This window comes from Trichogramma pretiosum, unplaced genomic scaffold (assembly GCF_000599845.2).
Source record: "Trichogramma pretiosum strain Unisexual culture from Peru unplaced genomic scaffold, Tpre_2.0 scaffold21, whole genome shotgun sequence".
NCBI lineage: Eukaryota > Metazoa > Arthropoda > Insecta > Hymenoptera > Trichogrammatidae > Trichogramma > Trichogramma pretiosum.
In genome coordinates this window covers 18,835-37,547 of record NW_019640940.1, presented here as the reverse complement: position 1 = coordinate 37,547, position 18,713 = coordinate 18,835, and the positions used below count along the sequence as shown (strand labels likewise).

The 18,713-nt window shown below is 41.8% G+C and overlaps 1 protein-coding gene across 2 annotated transcripts; it reads left to right on the top strand.

Moving 5' to 3' along the window:
* Window positions 1-44: 44 nt before the first annotated feature.
* LOC106653694 (Usher syndrome type-1G protein homolog) lies at window positions 45-18,179 on the top strand. Of its 2 annotated transcripts, XM_014373226.2 has the most exons (7): window positions 45-327; window positions 9,423-9,566; window positions 12,889-13,161; window positions 14,626-14,926; window positions 15,694-16,122; window positions 16,447-16,738; window positions 17,531-18,179. In XM_014373226.2, the coding sequence occupies exons 1-7, from the start codon at window positions 305-307 to the stop codon at window positions 17,776-17,778; spliced, it is 1,710 nt and encodes a 569-aa protein (XP_014228712.1). In that variant the 5' UTR covers window positions 45-304; the 3' UTR covers window positions 17,779-18,179. The 2 variants fall into 2 exon arrangements, with proteins under 2 accessions (XP_014228712.1, XP_023313642.1); XM_023457874.1 differs by lacking the exon at window positions 45-327 and having other exon boundaries at window positions 9,309-9,566.
* Window positions 18,180-18,713: the final 534 nt, after the last annotated feature.

Genomic DNA, 18,713 nt, shown 5'->3' with positions numbered 1-18,713 from the left:
ATCGGTATATAATGCGTTAGAACCGAGCGACTGTCGTCGTCGTCGTCGCGTCGATTCTCGGCCCGACGTATATTACAAAACTAGCTCACACGTGTTGGCTCTCCTGTGAGATAATCCACATACTTACACACTTCGCGAGTGATATAAATATATTTTATTATATTGTTATATATTATACATGAAAGTGAAACATGTGAAAATCGACAGAAAGTGTCGATCGGTCGAGCGAGGGAAAAATAAGGTGGCAGTGCGCTGCTTGCGTGAAGGGCAACAATCATAATCCCAAGAACGCACCAGCAGCGATATGACGTCCGAGCGCTTTCACAAGTAAGTCGATTATTTTTTTTTTGTACTTTCATTCATTTATATACTTTTTATTCTTTTCTCGGGCGGATTTTTTTTTCGGGTTGGTCAGCGCGTCAAAGTCACGCGTCATCGCTAGTTTCCTATATGTACGTGCGTGTATCGATATATCAGTGCCGCGTTTCTATGATGATGTCCTCGAAGGATGTGTGCGCTCTGTGTGTGTTTGCGATTTTGTGCGCAAACATATCTAAAGCGACTTTGTGTGTTACGACACACAGACATCGCGTGCGTCAGTCTGCCTGGCGCGTATTATATATATTTTATAAATATATCGATATATAACAGGGCACGCGCGTGAAAATATCAAGTCCGAGAGTCGCCCGTACCTCTGCGTGCAGTGCAGTGTGTGTCTGCATGTGTATAATATGTGAATCAAACGTGTGTAGCGCAGCAGATTCGAAAGTCGCGCATGTGTGTGGCAGCAGCAGCAGCAGCAGCAGCTCGTTTGTTTGTGCACCCGCGCGACGACGACGACGACGTATGTGCAGCACACAGACAAACGAGCGGGACCGTATGTTGCACTTTTGCACACACATGCGGCTTTACATGTTATATTGCTTTGTTTGTCAGCTGTATTATGTGTACTAATATAGCTAACGATCGCGATGTTTATAAGGAGTCTCAAGGATATTTTTTTCTTCTTCTTCTTCTCTTTTCTTTTTCTTTTTGCAATATACGGTTCCGTGTAAAATAAATATTTATTCGTATATCGAACGATCGGAGAGAGATGATGCATCATGACGCTCGATCTTTTGTCGTACAGTTTTTGTTTTTCCTCCTACGATTGTTTTCATTAATACACTACGATCCGAAGCCTCTAATACTATATAGCACCAAACAACAAATCGGCGCATCATTGCGACCACTACATCGATCTCGAAAACGAGGCTCGAACTATATAATAAAAGTGACCACCATCGTTTTTTTTTTTTGTTGTCGCAGTCTCGCCGCAAAAATATCGCGAGAACAAAGCTTATAATACGCCGATCATGAAATTTTCCCATGACGCGTCTCGCGGTGGGGTATCTCTCGATAAGTGTGACGCGAATCGGTCCATCGAGCAAGCTCTATATATCGTATATATAGGGTATTTGTTTGCCGCAGCGGCTCGCAATCCGCTCGCGCGCGAATTGATTTACACGACGTTAAGTGCAGTAGACGCTTTCAGCGACAAAAGACCTCGCGAGGCCATTACCCGTTATATAGATTCTCTCGACTACCCTCTCGAACACCCCGAAAGTTTCGATCTTATACGTTAACGATCTCGTTTACGTTGTATATACATGCATCCTCTATCTCTCTCTCTCTATCGCAGGCGTTTATCACCCTAATAAACCGCTTAATCGGCCGACTATTTACTATCTAACGACGACGAAGCTACTAACTACGAGCTGTTATACGGAGCTGCAGCTCTATATAATACACGCATCACGCGATCCGCAAGATCGCTGCTGCAGCGCAGGTCCGTAATTATGTGTATGTACGCAGCTCGAGGATCGCTCGCGACCATCTTCCACAGTATTTTGCACCAGTTACACGCCAATTGCATGTCATTATATCGTCGTCGCGCTCGCGCCAGCGTTGAAAAATTATGCGCGCCTTCTATACTTTTTTTCTCTCTCTCTCTAGCTGCGGCTACTTTTTATTTTTTTGTCCAACTCACGGCTCTCGCTCGGCGTTTCAGAAAATTTTCTCCTATATTTTTCCACTTTTTTCCTTTTAGAAAGCACGCCTGCGCGTGCATACTGTAGTATTCTTGGGTTTTTTTTTCTTCTTTTCAAAACCGCGGATCGAGTCGTTGTCGTGTAGTTGTCGTCGTCGTCGCATCGTCGATTGTAAGGAGCTTGTTTATAACGTTATTAAGAATAGACGAAAAGGCGTACATTTTAGATGAGACAAAAAACAACGACGAGATTAGAAAACCCTAGTAGAAATTGTCAACATTAGTCATGGTCTTATACACGAAAAATGAAAATTTAAAAGTTTTTTAAATTACATCACCATTAATTGCTTTGTTTTTGGAAAAATTTCCTTCACAATTATGTTAAAGATATTGAGGGCATTGTAAATAACCTGAAAATTATAATTTATCTGTTTCCAAATTTTCGTACTGTTTTCAACCACTTTAACTATGATATAATATCATTTGAAGGCTCTGCCACTAGATGGCGAGTATACTTATATTTGTAAATCTGCAAGTGGTAAGGTCAAAATAATTGTATAAGTCAATTCAAATAGTAAACCTTAGCCAAAATACGGGATCTTGACCTGAAAACAAACTATTTAGTATTTCTACCAGAAAAATTTATATTCATCCATTAATTACTCGAATTAGTTGGAGATTCATTGATGATATTTTTATACTATACAGTCGTCTAATTGACAATTTCCGTGATATGCTAAAGATATTTTATCTAGAATTTCATAAGATTTTCTCAATAACTCTTTAATTTTTCAAGCATAGATATATCACTGATTTCAATGGGCCCCGCAAAAAAATTAGCACGCAATATTACGACGAGAGCTGTGTTACCATGCAGTATCGTAGCGCATCATCCTCTCCGCCCCAACTCGAAAGAATTAACTCTATATAGACAAAAAAAGCTTTTCTCGGCATTGAAGTCGGGGGACGATTAGCATATAAAAGTATACAGTAGCTGCAGCACGCTGATCCAACAAAGCAGCGACTGACATTAACATCAAGGATCTCGCGCGGCTCCGGCGCTATCATTATCGTATACGCGCGCGGAGGAAGAAAAAGAAAAATCCTTCGAAAACTGTGCACACGTAACCCAGGATATATCTCTTTCTCTCTCTGTTTCAAGTGTATATAGTACGACGGTAGAGTTATGTACGCACGCGTGTACAATATGAAATCGACAAAAAAATTATTTGACGCAAGCGAGAGCGAGAGAGACAGACGGAGAACGAACACAATGGCTCAAACGAAATCGGGCATTAGGTATGCTCGCGTCGTGTCTTATGTACTCGTATAATACAACAGTTACACTATGCACGTTGCACGCGGCGCACTGCGAGCAGCACACCTCGCCGAGTAAAAAACAGAAGAGAAGGAAGCAAAAAAAAGTCATGCGCTGCGTCGCTATATATATATCCTATATACGCGCGTGCTGATGCAACCGTAAGTTTGTTTTATAGATAACGAATGGATCGCATTCGTATACACGAGATATATAAAAAAAAAATTGAAATTCGATCGCTGTAAGCCAGAGCTGCAGTAAGAAACGAGGATCGGATTCGCGAGTGGCGAAGCAGAAATTTTAGTGCCCCCCCTGTATGTGATAGCATGACCACGGCGCGATTCCAATTGCAATAATGGTTTTGGTCTATTCTCGAATTCGAGTACGGTATAATTTTTGCATTATCGTTGTTTATTTTTTACGAGGCAATACACTCGAATCGATACTCGAATCGTACATTAGCCGTAATGACCGTCGTTGATTTAATAAACGATATGTATATAAAATCCGATCGAACGCATATGAGATATTAAAACAGTTTTTTGATTCCATTACGATTTACTTCCACCTAACTCAAGACTGCAGTTATATATATCGTCGAAAAAACGACAACGACGACAATTCGTCTCGACGTATACTGCAATACTGTAATAAGACAGACAGACAGCGACCGATGCCGGACGACGGACGATGTTGGCCTGCGCGCAGTTCACGGATCGATCGGCTTTATTACGAAATCGGCGCACATAAGCCGTAATTTGAAATTACGCGATAACTTCTTCTATTACACTTATATACGCTCTAAAAAATTTTATCGCTCACTAAACGTGGCGGCGGCGCATTATTACTATAAAAACGCGCGCGCGCGGAGCGCATATCTAGCTGCTGCTGCGGGCCATATCGTTCGAGAGAAGTACGACCGTTACGCGAGTAGTGCACCGAGCTCCGCAGGGCACAAAATGCATCGTTGCACGCACACGCGCATACACACACGTACATATGAGCATTACCAGCTGGAAAGACGATCTCAAAGATTCTCGCCTACGATTCGCGATATACATATTATGAGCGAAGTACTGAGCGTATCAGCTGATGGTGAAAATTGACGCTGATCCGATCGATTGGCTATCTCGGGCACGTTGAGGGGGGAAAAAAAAATTGCGTATACGATTTTCATTGTCGCGTCCGCGAGCTTACGATATATATAATGAGAAATACAACCCTGCGCTTTCTTTTCGTGGCGGAGTATAACAAAAAAATATAATAACACATCTATATCTGCCAGGAAGTCGTTACAGTTTCAGTACACATACATACGCGTGCCACACGTATAATAATACATAAGTACGTGTAGTACGGGTAATGCGGTCGTTGCCGAGTTAACAGAAGCTCTGAAAAAAGGGCCAAGCTGAAAAAACACACACACGAGCTCTATTACGAGCGAAATAAAAGTGATCCGGGTGATGGTGGTGACACTCGAGGATCGCCCGCGCGCTACATATACAGTCACATGATGTAGCTGCTGGACACACAAAATCAATAATGACCCGACACTCAGTCAGCGGTATCGTATAATAATATAGATATAGTAGAGTATATATATCGCAGGAGACAGAGAGAGACACAACCGCGCGGCCGGGGTGAAACTAGTGTATACGAGGATATTTTTCGCACGGTTCATTTTTCAACTCTATAAGAGCGAATTCGTTGAGCAAAAAAAAAAAGGAAAGAGAGAAAGAGAATATTCCAGCTTTTATATGTTATATCTGACTCAGTGAGTGTGTCTGTGTGTCGCAAGACGGCTTCTCCATATTCGAGAGCAATGCTACACATACGATATGTGTATACAAGCAAACAAACGATGAGTCGCGTCGCGTATAGTGCAAAGTTACGCACACACGCACGTACCGTACGAGCGATGAGTAAATAGACGCCCGCGCGGCTCATCAGCGGATGAAATTATTGGGTAATGCGGAGAAGAAGCGGAGCACATATACACACTACAGTAATAAGCTAGCGCACTCGAGGACTTCAATAAACGACGAGACGCGCATTACGTGCTTATCGTTTTTTTTTTTATTATTGAGAAAACCAATCGATTGTTATATCAACCGGCTCGAGAGGAGAAATTTCGCTTTTTTTTTCCTTTTCTACTACTTCTTCGTCAAGCCGAGCAGCATACGCAGCGGTACATCTCGGAAATATACTCTATATAATGTACGCAATAACTATACAGACAAAGCTCGTTAACCGCAAATGACGAGTGCACACATATATATACACTATATCATATACTTATAGTAGTGAATGCATTTCGAGAGCCGCGCAAAAGTAAAAGCATCTGTCGCGAGAAGCGCACTCGGAAATAAGACGAAATAATAAAACGTACGTATGTGAAATTCGATATCGTCTCTTTTGTAACTCGTATATCGTATACGTAGTAGGTAGGTACTCGTCTCGGTGTTCTCCTTCGTGCATGATATATTAACAAACGACGGTACAATATACGAAAGCTTTTATACGATTATAACGATAGCAGCTTCTCCTTTAAGTGTGCGAAAAAAGTTAATTGGAGAAAAACTACATGCTCGAGAGCTACTACTATGTGTGACTGTGTATACATTGCAGTACGTCTTCGAGGAACGATCGCTCAACATTTGCGTTTATATTATACGTACGTGTATAAGTACGCTCGCAGGTCGAGTGAGAGCCGCGGATGCAGCCGAGGAATATAAATGTCACTCACTCGAGACTGCTGCCAGCCAGGCAGTGCAGGAATTTGTTTTTGCATATACGCGCGTTTAATCGTTGATTGTTCGTCGGCCGAGTGACTATATAGAAAGTCTTTTCCCAGAGTTGTTGTTGCTGCTGCTGCATCGATTTACGCTATACAGTACCAAGAACAAGTGCTCGAGTTTAGCTTGTAATACCTATTAACGACTATGTTAATTGTAAACACTTCGATGTCTCTCTCTCTAAATACACTTAGCAACAAGTATTTACGCTCGTCAAAAATTATCGATCGTTGCGAATAAAGTAAAAACTAAAGTGTATTCTCGTATCGCGCACGTGCGAATCATAACTCTTTTTTACGTCATTGCGCACGAGTCAAAGTTGATTCAATTTTCGCTCGTGTGTAGGGGTATACGTCTAGCTCACGCCCACGCGTTCACTTTTCAAGAGGAATACATGCATACCCGAGCGTAAGTTCGTGCGCGTCTAGGTGTATATATGCGCTGCAAATGAAATACGTCCAAAGCTTCGCAACCCGTCGACACTCTCGCGTGTGTGTTATAATACATACGTATGGAAGAGCGCGTCCGAAACAATATAATCTACGCGATGCACGCGCCGCGCATGCAAGTTATGTGCCGTATATACACAAGCGAGAGAAAAAGATAGCAATCCATCACACTACGTACTCGTGTGTGTGTCTGCTTGTGTGTGAGACGCCGCTTTGCGAGCGCGTGAAGTAGACAAAAGGAGTATACGCGCGGATCCTGCGCTGTATACGATACAATTTATTTATACGGAATGAATGAATAATAATTTAAATATAAACAAGGTGATTGGCATATTCGAGGCGGAAAATTATCATTTCGTTATGAATTCACCACTGGTAATATCGGAAACGTATCTTCTACGTATCGAAATATTTTATGCGGTTACAGAATTATTCGCAGCAATCATTAAAAATAACAAGTTAAATCTCGCTGAACAAAGTAAACTATATGAACTTTCGAAGGAACAATACTTCACAGGGTTTCATAGTCAACAGTTCAAGAAAATTATACAGAAATATCGTAGTTTCAAAGAATTTACTTTATCTACTGTTTTAAGTAACGATTTAACTGACACCATTCAACAGATTCTGACCTGTAATATCTATTCATGGACGCCCACACAGTAAAACTGCCTAGTCGAGCCACTTATACAAGTACCCTGGCGGGGTCCCGTCGCTTGCGGGAGTCGATGCGCCGCCTAGCGGTCGGTGGTGAAGCTCGCAGAGGCCGGACTCGCCGTGTTTGGCTCGTGTGTGTCGTCTATTCTGTGTTGGTACTTGTATCGGTGAACGAAGTATGCCGTTACAACTTATACACGCGTGTTCAAGTTAAGTTGTAAGTTAACATGGATTTAGCGAAGGACGTTTAATAAACATGTTTATGGATCGATCGTGGTAGGTCATCATCGCATAGATGTGAATTTCCAAAAACTTCGGTAAACTCGCTGCATACTCGCGGGGGGTTTTTTTTGCTCGATCAAAGAGTCATCATCATCATCGAACGTGCTTTTCGAGTTTCGGTATGCACTCAGGAGTAAAGATGCCTTTAGAACTTATTCAACGAAATTAATGTAAAGCGCCTTTTTTCTTTTTTGGCATGTTATTACACATATCGAATGATAGAGACACGATGCTGCTCTTGCAGCACATATACACGAAATACCTTTCTCTCGAGGGACTGCCACTCTCTTTCTCGCTCTCTCGACGAAAGGTCGAGAAATAAGCGTAATCATTTCAAAAATCTTTACCCTCTCAGCCGGGTCATGATTACCCGTTTGGCGAATTAGTGCTACTCTCGCGCGACTGATGGCGCGTGCCTGAATTATCCGAAGTCACAAGAGAAAAAGCAAAGCTTTAGGTATATAAGTCTATTTTGTACCAAGCCTTGTATTCGCCGTGTCGTGTTCGCACAAGTCGCCGCGCGTTTAAGTTCGCTGCTCTATTTTACACACGTATACGTTTCACCATTCGCTCCGTATGAACGAGACGCGCGGAAAATTAGACGGCAATAAACCCTTGTTTCGTTCGCTCGTCCATGCACCATGCGCCGCTCGTTTAAAATCCACCGGCGCGAGAGAGAGCTGTGTAAAGCTCGCGACTCGAATAACCGAAGTTTAATAAAGCTCCCTAAATATAGAATTATTTCGATGATAGCAGCAGTATACGCGCGAGGAGCTGTCAGCACAATCGTACATGTACACGTGCGGCCGACCGGACCGACCCAGCGATTTTAATGTATTATTTATGACACGGGCATATTTTTATCGTTGTGTGTACAAAAAAGTATAGGGTGAATAATATCACTACCGCGTGACAGGTGCCTGAAGCAGCAGAAGCAGGGATTACATTATTATATACTTATCGAACCGCGAAGAAACGATACGACACGTATACGTAGACATGTGTGACACGCGTGACACGTGAATTATTTTACACGCGCCCCTGGTACACGAGTGCATTTCTATAACATATAATATAATATAATTTGCGAAATTCAAAATCGAGTTTTAAGCGCCGCGCCCGAAGGAAGATGAGCGACGCGACGAAGATCGTTTAATTTTCACTCGGCGTGTATAATGGCGTATACGGCTTTCTCAACTCGTATAACAAGCAGAGAGACGACGACGACGTCGAGTGACAAAATCGATCCACTTGCTTTTGCGCGCACGCGAAAAGAGAATCGCTTATATAGTAGAGAAATTACGCAGCGGTAGCTGTCACTCGACGACGATGCTCAAGAAAGAAAACAAGTAGATGATTTCACGACGAATATTCGCTGCCTGTGTATACAACTCGTGCCATTGAACGAGATAAAGAAGATGCGCGCGCTCGAGAGAGCGCACAAAAAAATGGAAAATACCTGGAATCGCGCGACTCACACAACGCTCGCGCGAACGTTTTCTAGGACGCGCGCGAAAGAAATGAAAAACTGCTTGTATGGTCGACTTTTATACGTGGTTATATACAGTGGGCAGAGGCCATTGGTAAACTTGCTTCGAGGAACAAGAAAGAAAAGAGAGAGAAATAACATTTTCTCTCTTAGCGAATGCTTCACGTTGACAAATAATCGAATGTCTCGTTCCCGAACGAAATTAGCTCCGTTTTATATATATTTTTACGTTTCTGAACACATAAAAATGATTGTTTATCGCTTTTTTTGATGTTTTTACGGTCCGATGTTTCATTAATATACAGCCCACGTGTCAATAAAACAATATGATGTATCTACTCCTTTTTTTTGTTATATATTTAATAAAAATAATAAAAAGTCTTTTTTCCATTACTTTTTTCAGAGCCGCGAAGGAAAATATCCTCGAGATACTGAAGGAGGCGACGAGAAAAGACTGCAACACGCGGGACGATGGCGGCATGACCCCGACGCTATGGTCAGCCTTCGAAGGTCACATCGAGGCGCTCAGGCTTTTAGTCGCTAAAGGGTATGTAATAGCTTGCGAACTTGACGTTACATCACTTTAGTGTCTAATAAAAAAAAAAAAAAGGAAGCAAAAAAATACTCGCAGCGTCGAATATACGCTACTGCTGCTACGGCTGCAATCCATCCCCCCACTCCCGAAGAATTTCAATTTACATAGTTTAATATCGTACGCGCGTATTGTTGCAGATCGGTTGAATTTCGTACGTACACGCGTACGGAAGAAAAGTTGCTCGGAGATTCTTGAACATTTTTCGCGTGTTGAGAAGTCTCGCTGACAAAAAAGAACGAAATAAAAAGAGTAAAAAGTTGTCGAAACTCCGGTGCACGTTCATATTCTTTGTTCGATCGGAATGTATACGCATCGCACATCTCTCGAGCACGTGCACTTTTACACGATAATTCCAAGCTAAAAATTTCTTTCGCGAGTACGAGTTCAAAACATTTTCGTGCAGATGTATGAAAATTTGAGCTATGCATATGTATGGAAGTACAGCGAGTCAACAGATGTGTGCTCTGCACTTCTTACATGTATACAAAACGGAAATGCTCTCGCGGCCCACAATGGGATCGCTCCCGAACGCGCACTGCATTTCCTCGCGCGCGTTTTGCGGTGTGTGCAGTGCAGGAAGCAGCAGCCGACGACGATGACTTATAAAAGTATATACCTCGTGCGCGCATCGCGTCCTCGTGTACATAATAATACATTATACATTTTACGCGCTTGTGCGCGAGCTTACGATATCGTTTTAAAGCTCGTTAAATTACGTATTTTACGATAAAAAAAAAAAAAAGAAATTTATTTTTAATGCGCGCGCCTGGTGCGGTGCTGCTGCACTTCACCAGGCCGTAAAAAAAAAAAGAGTGGCTTACTACACGCGTATATATAAATGCATGCAGCAGGTTGGTAGGTAGGTATAAGCGAGCGCTCGCACGTGCGCTTGAATAATTTAACTCCCACTCGAACTGCTGCCACGCTTTACGGCTTTCGACGCGCACACATATATACGGACAGACGCACACACGTGACGACGTAGTAGAGCTCGTCCGAGAGACCGAGATTCCCTTCGCTGCTGCTGCCGCCGCTGCTGCTTTTCTCATTTCCATTTTCATATAACGTGCGCGCACACGCTGCAGCACCAACGAAGTTTCGTCTGTAATTACACGGGACTCGGTAAAATATCTGTGCTGTTTCGACTTGAAAAAAAATCTTAACATTAAAAACGACATAAATCAGCATGTTTTTGTTTAAGCGAGACCGTTAAAAACGTTTTTTCTCTGAATGAAACCGAAGAAATGAATGATATCGTTGAATCGACGTTGCAAATCGCGACTCCGTCTCACTTTGAACAGAGGCTCTTTTTTTATCGGTTTTAGAACGCATAAAGGGCGATTGCGAGTCTCGACTTCGAGTCTCGTACGACACGGTCAGTCGTAGTCAGTCAGCGGATTTTCGTGGTCACATAATCATTGCTCCACAGTTCTCGCTGGTAAAATATGTCAATCGTCAACGAAGCTACGTGTTATACGCAAATTGATAAAGAAGAGTGCGTATTTACGTGGGTGATGAGTGATTTTCGTCTGTTTTGGAACAAGCCGCGTGCAAGAATGTCATCGCCAACATTCAATGTCGGTAGTTCTGATCATGCACAGTTTCAATTCGAATTCTACAAAACTTTCCCAGACCCTTTCGGTCGGTCTTATGGAATATTGGATCTATGCTGCGTAAAAATCAATACAGAATTACGATGCAAATTCAAGGTATCCAATATCAAAGATGACAAAATTCTTAATACCAGATTAAATTATTTTTAATTTCGGTCGGATTATCCAAAAGTATGCAATATTATCCAATTACAAGGCTTCGAAGTCAAAAATTGCATTTCATCCACGAAAACAGCAATTTTTCGCTGCGAATTATCATTTTTCTCCAGAGATCATAAGAGCTCGTTGACGTACGAAACCGTCGATCCGAACGAATCACCAAAACTGAAATTCGATCGGGTGTTTCTCGATGAAAAGTTCAGCGATGTCTAAGCTACGAGCAGTAAGTGGGCGAGTACAGTATTCAATGACACGTTCAGCAATGACACGCTGGAAAACAACGGCCAATCGGTAATTGCGATCGATGTCAGTGACGGAGCTGCAGTGGAGATGCTGCGATACATTTACACGGGCAGCGTCGCGAATAAAGAATTTTCTTTGATGACCGAGCTCTTGGTGGCCGCTGTCAAGTATCAACTTACGGGGCTGAAAAATGAGTGCGAAAGAAATCTTAAGCTTCGTTTGAAGCGCTGAAAGTACTACAGAAATTTTGAAAACTTTTATGCTATTTCATATTTTCACTTCACTTATATTTGCCGATATCTTAATTTCGCAACGCTTTGTAATTTTTTTTTATTAAAAATAAAAATTCGTTGACAAAATCCAATCTTTCCATCTGCTTTATCATACCATTCATTAGAGTATAAAAAACCAATTATTAAGGAAGTTGGGAAGGCATCGATCTCGATTTAATAAATACGATTTTACATTTAAAATATACATTTTTATTTAAAAAATCAATTCAAAATTATTCCATGACATTTGTTCGAGTCAGACCGTGAAAAATGTTTTTTTTTTTGTTTTTTTAATAAATCGAAAAAATAATTTCTCATGGCTAGCGTTTTTCAAGATTTTTCCACGGTGTTTAATGCCGACGAAAAACGTTACTTTAACAGTATATAATCGAGCTCATGCTTGCAGGCGAGCATTATAATGCCAAAGCTCATCGCGCGCGAGGTGTGCAGATGTGCAGAAAAAAAATACAGCTATATGGAATCGTATTAAACACGAATTAGAAACGGCTATTACAGCCAACAGTTTATATACTATATATAGGCACGCACGATTACATTATAATATTGCTCGAAGAGTCGAGTCAGATTCCCTGAGTCCACTCCGCGGCTGGTGCGAATCATCGTGCCCGCATGTGTAACGCGCATTATTATCATTATTATTATATATATATAGGAGAAACGCATCGCTGACTCTTAGCGTGACCGGAAACGCACCTATAATACACCTATCTGTCTCCTCTCTCTCAGTGGGATGCAGCAGCAGCAGCAGTAGCAGCGAATTACGCACTTGCTGCTCGAGCTGGCGGTGGTTGCAATATTCGACCATTGTTCAAATACAATTTGACCATAGTGTATATATTTGCGCGTGTATTATGTCGCAAGACGATAATCTACCTACTATACCAGTATATGTACGCGTATAATAATAGCTCGATTGTCTCTCTCTGTCTGTCTCTCTCTCTTGGCACAATGCACAAACACACACAGAGGCGATCCCGACAAAGCCGACTACTTTGGCAACACGGCGCTGCACTTGGCTGCGGCCCGGGGCCACGAGCTCTGCGTGCGCTTCCTCGTCAAGTTCGGCTGCAACATCTGGTCGCTGGACATCGATCGGCACTCGGCCCGCGAGCTCGCCGCCATCAACGGCCGCGATCGCATACTCCAGTTTCTGGATCTCGCCCAGGCCGACCAGGAGCTCAACAGCCGCAAGAAGAGCCGACTGATGAAGGACAAGGCCGAGAAGGAGGCGGAAAAGAGGTAAATATATATCATCGAGGTAATAAAGATCATGGGAATGCGGCGCGCCGATATGATGTATCTCGCCATACGACGATATGAAAAGAAGGGGGAAAATAATTGCGTAGGAGAGAAAGATGAAATTGCGTTAAACTTTTCGAGATTTCTTTACGTTCTAGCTATAGATGCACACATCGTACATATTAGAAACGGGCTTTGACTTATACAATTATTTTCAATTTGTCACATGTAGATTTGAAAAAATAAAGGTACTCGCCATCTGGCGGCGGCTCCAGAAATCATAATCGAAACATTGATTTTGAATCGAATTATTTAAAACCAAGGGCATCGAATAAAAACGATATTCTTCCCAATTTCTCGTAAAAATATCAAAAACCACCTTTATTCACATTTTAAATTCTTCCACAAATCAGAATTCTACAGAGAACGAACCATGTACAGACGCGGCGACTCGCGTTCACCGCAAAACTCGCGGCGATCCGCCGATCGTCCGCGACTCGAGCTCTCCTGTACATACACAACATCTTTTTCCATTTTCTCATTATAATTTGTTTTTTTTTCTCTTCCTTCTTCTTCTTCTTCTCTCGTACTCTATACCACACTCGCGTCTCTTTCGACTTCTCGCGTACTCGCGCAGCAAGGCGTATAATGTGCACAACCACTCGCGAGAGAGAGATGCATTTGCTCTCCTCCGCACGCGCGGCGCACATTCCACGGCTTCGCGAATGAACCGAAAAAAAAACAACAGCAACAGCAACGACTATACGAAACACGTTCGAGCTCTCGCGCGGACGAGTGCAATATATACCGGTATGTATGTATGTGTATAGAGATGCTGTTGGTGGTGTGTACTCGTGTACTAGCCATCTGTGCTTGTATATGTACCTACATTATAAATAAATGGATTGGAAAAGATGAAACGCGCGCCTTGCAGCAGGTATATAGGTATATTCTCGTTCTCTTCTTCTTCTTCTTCTTCTTCGTCGTGCTTTTTAGTGCCCCCGACGGCAGCAGCAGCTGTGCAGAGGCAACCAGTTGCATCTACTTTCCGGAGCATACCTACTCGTAGATATGTACAAACGCGTATACAGCATAAACGAGCGTAACGAAGCTTTTCCCGGACCGACTCTCGCCTCGCGCTCGTTTCGAGTTGTGTGTGTGACTTTGTGCACGATGTATAATGATATATCGTGCACGGATGGCACGGGTACTTTACACGTTTGTGGTATGTTAACTGCTGAATGCTCGCGAGGATGACCGAGCACATATTTTCGCAACTGCATGCGGTACGTACGGCTGTCCTTCGGCGCGCGCTGCGATGAAAAATGACCACCGCCACCGCTGAGCGAGAAAGTTTTTCCACGAAAGAACAATGCGCGTTTATTATATAGAAAATGGGCATTTTCTAGCTGGCTGTCGTCCACATCGTATATAATACGTATCTCTTTGTTCGTCCTGTCGCAGGTTGAAGGAGTACGTGAAACGTCAGAAGCTCGCGGAGTCGCGCGCCGAAAAGGAGCAAAAGAAGCTGCTCAAGCAGCAGCAGCAGCAGCAACAGCAGCAGATGCAACAGACCGCGACACAGGGTGAACTGGTCAACGGCACGCTGAGCCACACGAACGGCGTGACGACCTTCAAGGGCCGCATGAAGCCGTCGCCGACGTACAGCGACATCGTGGGCACGGCCACGAAACGACACGCGGGCATCGTCGGCAAGAAGGCGTTGGCAGCCCGCAGGGCCGTCGACGATTTCAAGGTCGTCCAGGTAAGAGGGAATAAGAGTGGTGCATTTCAAGACTGGTTTTATATACACTGAGAAAAATCTATAGGAAGTTTTGATACAATATATGATAAAAATTACTAGGTTCTGTAGTAACTGATGTACCATATATCTAATTATGACACTGTTTACCATTTTTTTAAGAAATATTACTATGAGTATTGCAAAGAAAACCATATTGTCTACGAAAAATTACTATATTGGATAGCAAAACTTGCAATGTCGTTAATATTGATAAATCGTCAATAGATGGCGAATGAAGGTTTTTTTAGTAAAACTCGCAAGTGACAATTTTTAAAACTACTATATATAAGAATCTTTACCCAACTTCTCTATGGTGCAGTTTCAATTCGCATTAGAAGATATTTGTTAGTACGAGTTGTAGGTCTGTATTATATAAATATGAGTCCATAACCAAAAAAATTGAATTAAAAGATATTTCTTTCTGATACAGATTCCCAGCTAGCAGAACTTAAACATACCTCAACTTGAAAGTAAAAATAACTTTTTATTTAAAATCATGTTCAACGTAGTAGAAATTGCTACTAAAAATTCTACTATCACAAAAATTGTAACGCGCATTGCAAATAATACTATGTTTTGAGTTTGTACCCCAACTGTAATACAATATAGTAATTTTAATTTTTTTATTTTAAAATTTCCTATACATTTTTCTCAGTGTAGCGAAAGGAAAACCTCATCTCTCCGCTCTGCTCTGCTCAAAGATGAATGAGTTTTGTTTTACGTTGCAGATCGAGGTCGACGGAAAGAAGTCGGTGCGCAGCTTGACGGGCCTGCGCCGCGACTCGGAGGTGATGTACGTCGGCACGTACGACACCAACACCCTCGTCCTGTCCAATAACAAGCCTAGTCAAACGAATTACAACAATAACAACAACAACAACTACAACAACAACAATAATCACAACAATAATAACAACAACAATCCCGCGATAATGAGGCGCGGCAAGATCTCCGACGTTTGGGGCTCGCTGAATCGAGCGCGAAGCACGCCCGATCTGCTGGGCGATCGTTGCCCCGAGCTCGACGAGGAAGAGGACGAAGCGGCGAGCGGAGACGAGGCAGACAGTACGAGCGTGATCGAGCAGAGGCTTCAGTTGCAGGAGCCCGCGAGTATATTCAACAGGCCCGGCTTCGGTTCCGTTGCCTTCAGACGATCGGTAAGTCGAGCGAAAAAAAAGAAAAGAAAAAAAATGGGAGAAAATGCGCGGAAGCGAGAGTCACCGAGCGCCGCCGATGCAAATGATCGACGAAATGATCTAATCGGCGATGCAATGAATCCGTGTTATATATAAGAATCGTGACTTTTACTTTCGACGATATCGTGACGACGTTCGAAGCGATCGACACGTAAAATCAGAGAGTCCCTTTCCTCGAGATTTATTATCGTATTCGAGGGATCGGCTCTTTTTTTTCTTCTCTCGAACAAAGACGATCGAAAAATCGAAAGTTACGATTTACTTTATATTATTCCGAATCCGCAGATAGCCTCGACGCTGGACAATTTACCGGTGACCCAGGTGGAGATCCATCGCAACGAGAACGGCGAGCAGCTCTATCAGAGCTCCAATGGCTCGTCGTCGGGCAACGGCGATCATCTACCCAGTGGCGTTAACCCACTGCAACAACAACAGCAGCAGCAGCACCACCACCACCACCATCGCCAGCATCAGCTACACCAGCAACACAGAAACGGACACAACGAGGAAATCAGCATCGGAAGCGCCGGAAGTTTGGCGCGAAGGCAGAGCATGTGGGACGACGATTTGATTTCCGGTACGATTTTTTTTTCCTTTCTTTCTTTTTCGTATGCGCTCTTTTTTGCACGCGTGTGTATAATAGCTCGACGTCCTGAACTGGGGGGTACGACGTGAATTTGATTTTTATTATTATTATGTATCACGGGTCGGTGAGCTTTTTGTTTGGCCGCAGTGCGGAGGGGACCGTGCAAATATGTATGTTTTGTTGCTCTGTGTATATTACAGATGTCATATTCTCTCGTTAAATATATAAACACAATTCTGGTGGAAATGTTCAATCTTCATCATGGCCTAATAATCAAAAAACTACAATTTAAAATGTTCAATTGGAAATGACAAAATTATGTTGAAACACATTTTAAATCACTTTAGCTGTTTAACAAAACTCGTTTTGTTAAAAAACCATAGCTGTACCCGCTGAGAAATATACTATTAAACTAGTTTTCATACGATGATCTACCGCTAGATGGCGAGTACCTTTATTTTGGTAAATCTGCAAGTGGAAAAGCCAAAATAATAGTATAAGTCACTGCTCAAGACTATAGTCAAGTCAATAAAGCACGGTTTTGACTTATACGGATAATTCGTACCTTGTTTTCAATGATAATTTCATTAAGTTAAAAAAGGTCATTGAAAAGCAAAAAAAAATTTGAGAATTACATAACCATAAAGTCATTACATCCATTCAGTCTAAAGGATCTTTAATTCCCAAGTAACATTTTTTGTTGGCTATGATATAGTCATGAAATAACAGGTATTTTTCCACAAAATCGTACAAGTATTAACCGATTACTTCGCTTTCCCCCAGACGAAGATGAAACAGACGAAGAATGGACGCCGCTGCAACGTTTTCTGGTGGCCAATAATCTCGCCTCGATTCATCCGACCCTCGAAGCCGAGCAGATCGACCTCGAGGCCCTGATGCTGCTCACCGAGAACGACATAGCCGCGCTGAAATTGCCGCTGGGTCCAAGGCGGAAATTGCTTCACGCCATAGCGAGCCGCAAAAAGGCCCTCGAGGCTCACGAGTCGGTTATCAAAGATATCAGATTATGAAGTTCGCGAGTTCGCATAAATGTGAGATTGTCGTCGAATATTCATCGCTGACTCTCTGAATTTATGGGAAATTAAGGTCGAGATTCGATCGACTCGCACGGATTCCAAATACTGCCTTCCACTGAACTTTTGGAAAGATATATTTTATTACTATCTTGTACGAGATATTCGTTGTAATAAATAAGTATGTTATTTGTACATTGCTTTAATTTTAATATAATTTTACGAATGATACAATGATTTGTAATTATTAGGCGTTACAATATTGTTTGCAATTATTCATGAGATAGTTTAAAGAATGTATATCAAAGCAAATTAATGACAATTGATTTTCATAGGCACTACAATAAATGTAATAAGAAGTTAAAAAAGAACGAATAATTTTACAAGTAATATTTACTTTTCCCTAGCAACAATTTTACTTTCGAATATTTTTCATAGCAGGCAATAAACTACTTTTTCTATAATTTTACTGTTTGAGTCTATTTTTTATATTAATAGAAAATAATGTATCAATATTAAAATCTAAATAACAATATTCGACTGATATAAAAAATTAATCAAAAAAAATGACTGTTTTAAACATGGCAATGAATCCGAGTAAATACGGAAATTAATCGTGATTAAATCATGATCGATGATAAAAAAAGAACCGAATAGGTCATTTTCTTATAGAATTAGACTAAGGATTTATTTATAGAATGTTTTAGTTATCAAAGCCTTTTAGAGATTATTTGAATTAAATGATGCCTATAAATTTCAATTTACTAAAAATTCCGATGATTCTATTAAAATGAATACCAACTTCTTTTATTTTTTAAATTTATATTTAGTTGTAGACTCCCACTCGAAACTTTAATTATATTACAGCCAACAATACGGAAATTAAAGACAAAGACGTTTTTAAGACCTGCATCAAAAAACAAAGTATACAA

What these genes read in the sequence shown, in the direction of transcription:
- LOC106653694 (XM_023457874.1), top strand. Translation starts at nt 9,346, where the DNA reads ATGATGTATCTACTCCTTTTTTTTGTTATATATTTAATAAAAATAATA. An exon ending in ACGATTTCAAGGTCGTCCAG is followed by an intron (nt 14,927 to 15,693) that starts GTAAGAGGGAAT and finishes TTTACGTTGCAG; the next exon opens with ATCGAGGTCGACGGAAAGAA. An exon ending in CCGTTGCCTTCAGACGATCG is followed by an intron (nt 16,123 to 16,446) that starts GTAAGTCGAGCG and finishes CCGAATCCGCAG; the next exon opens with ATAGCCTCGACGCTGGACAA.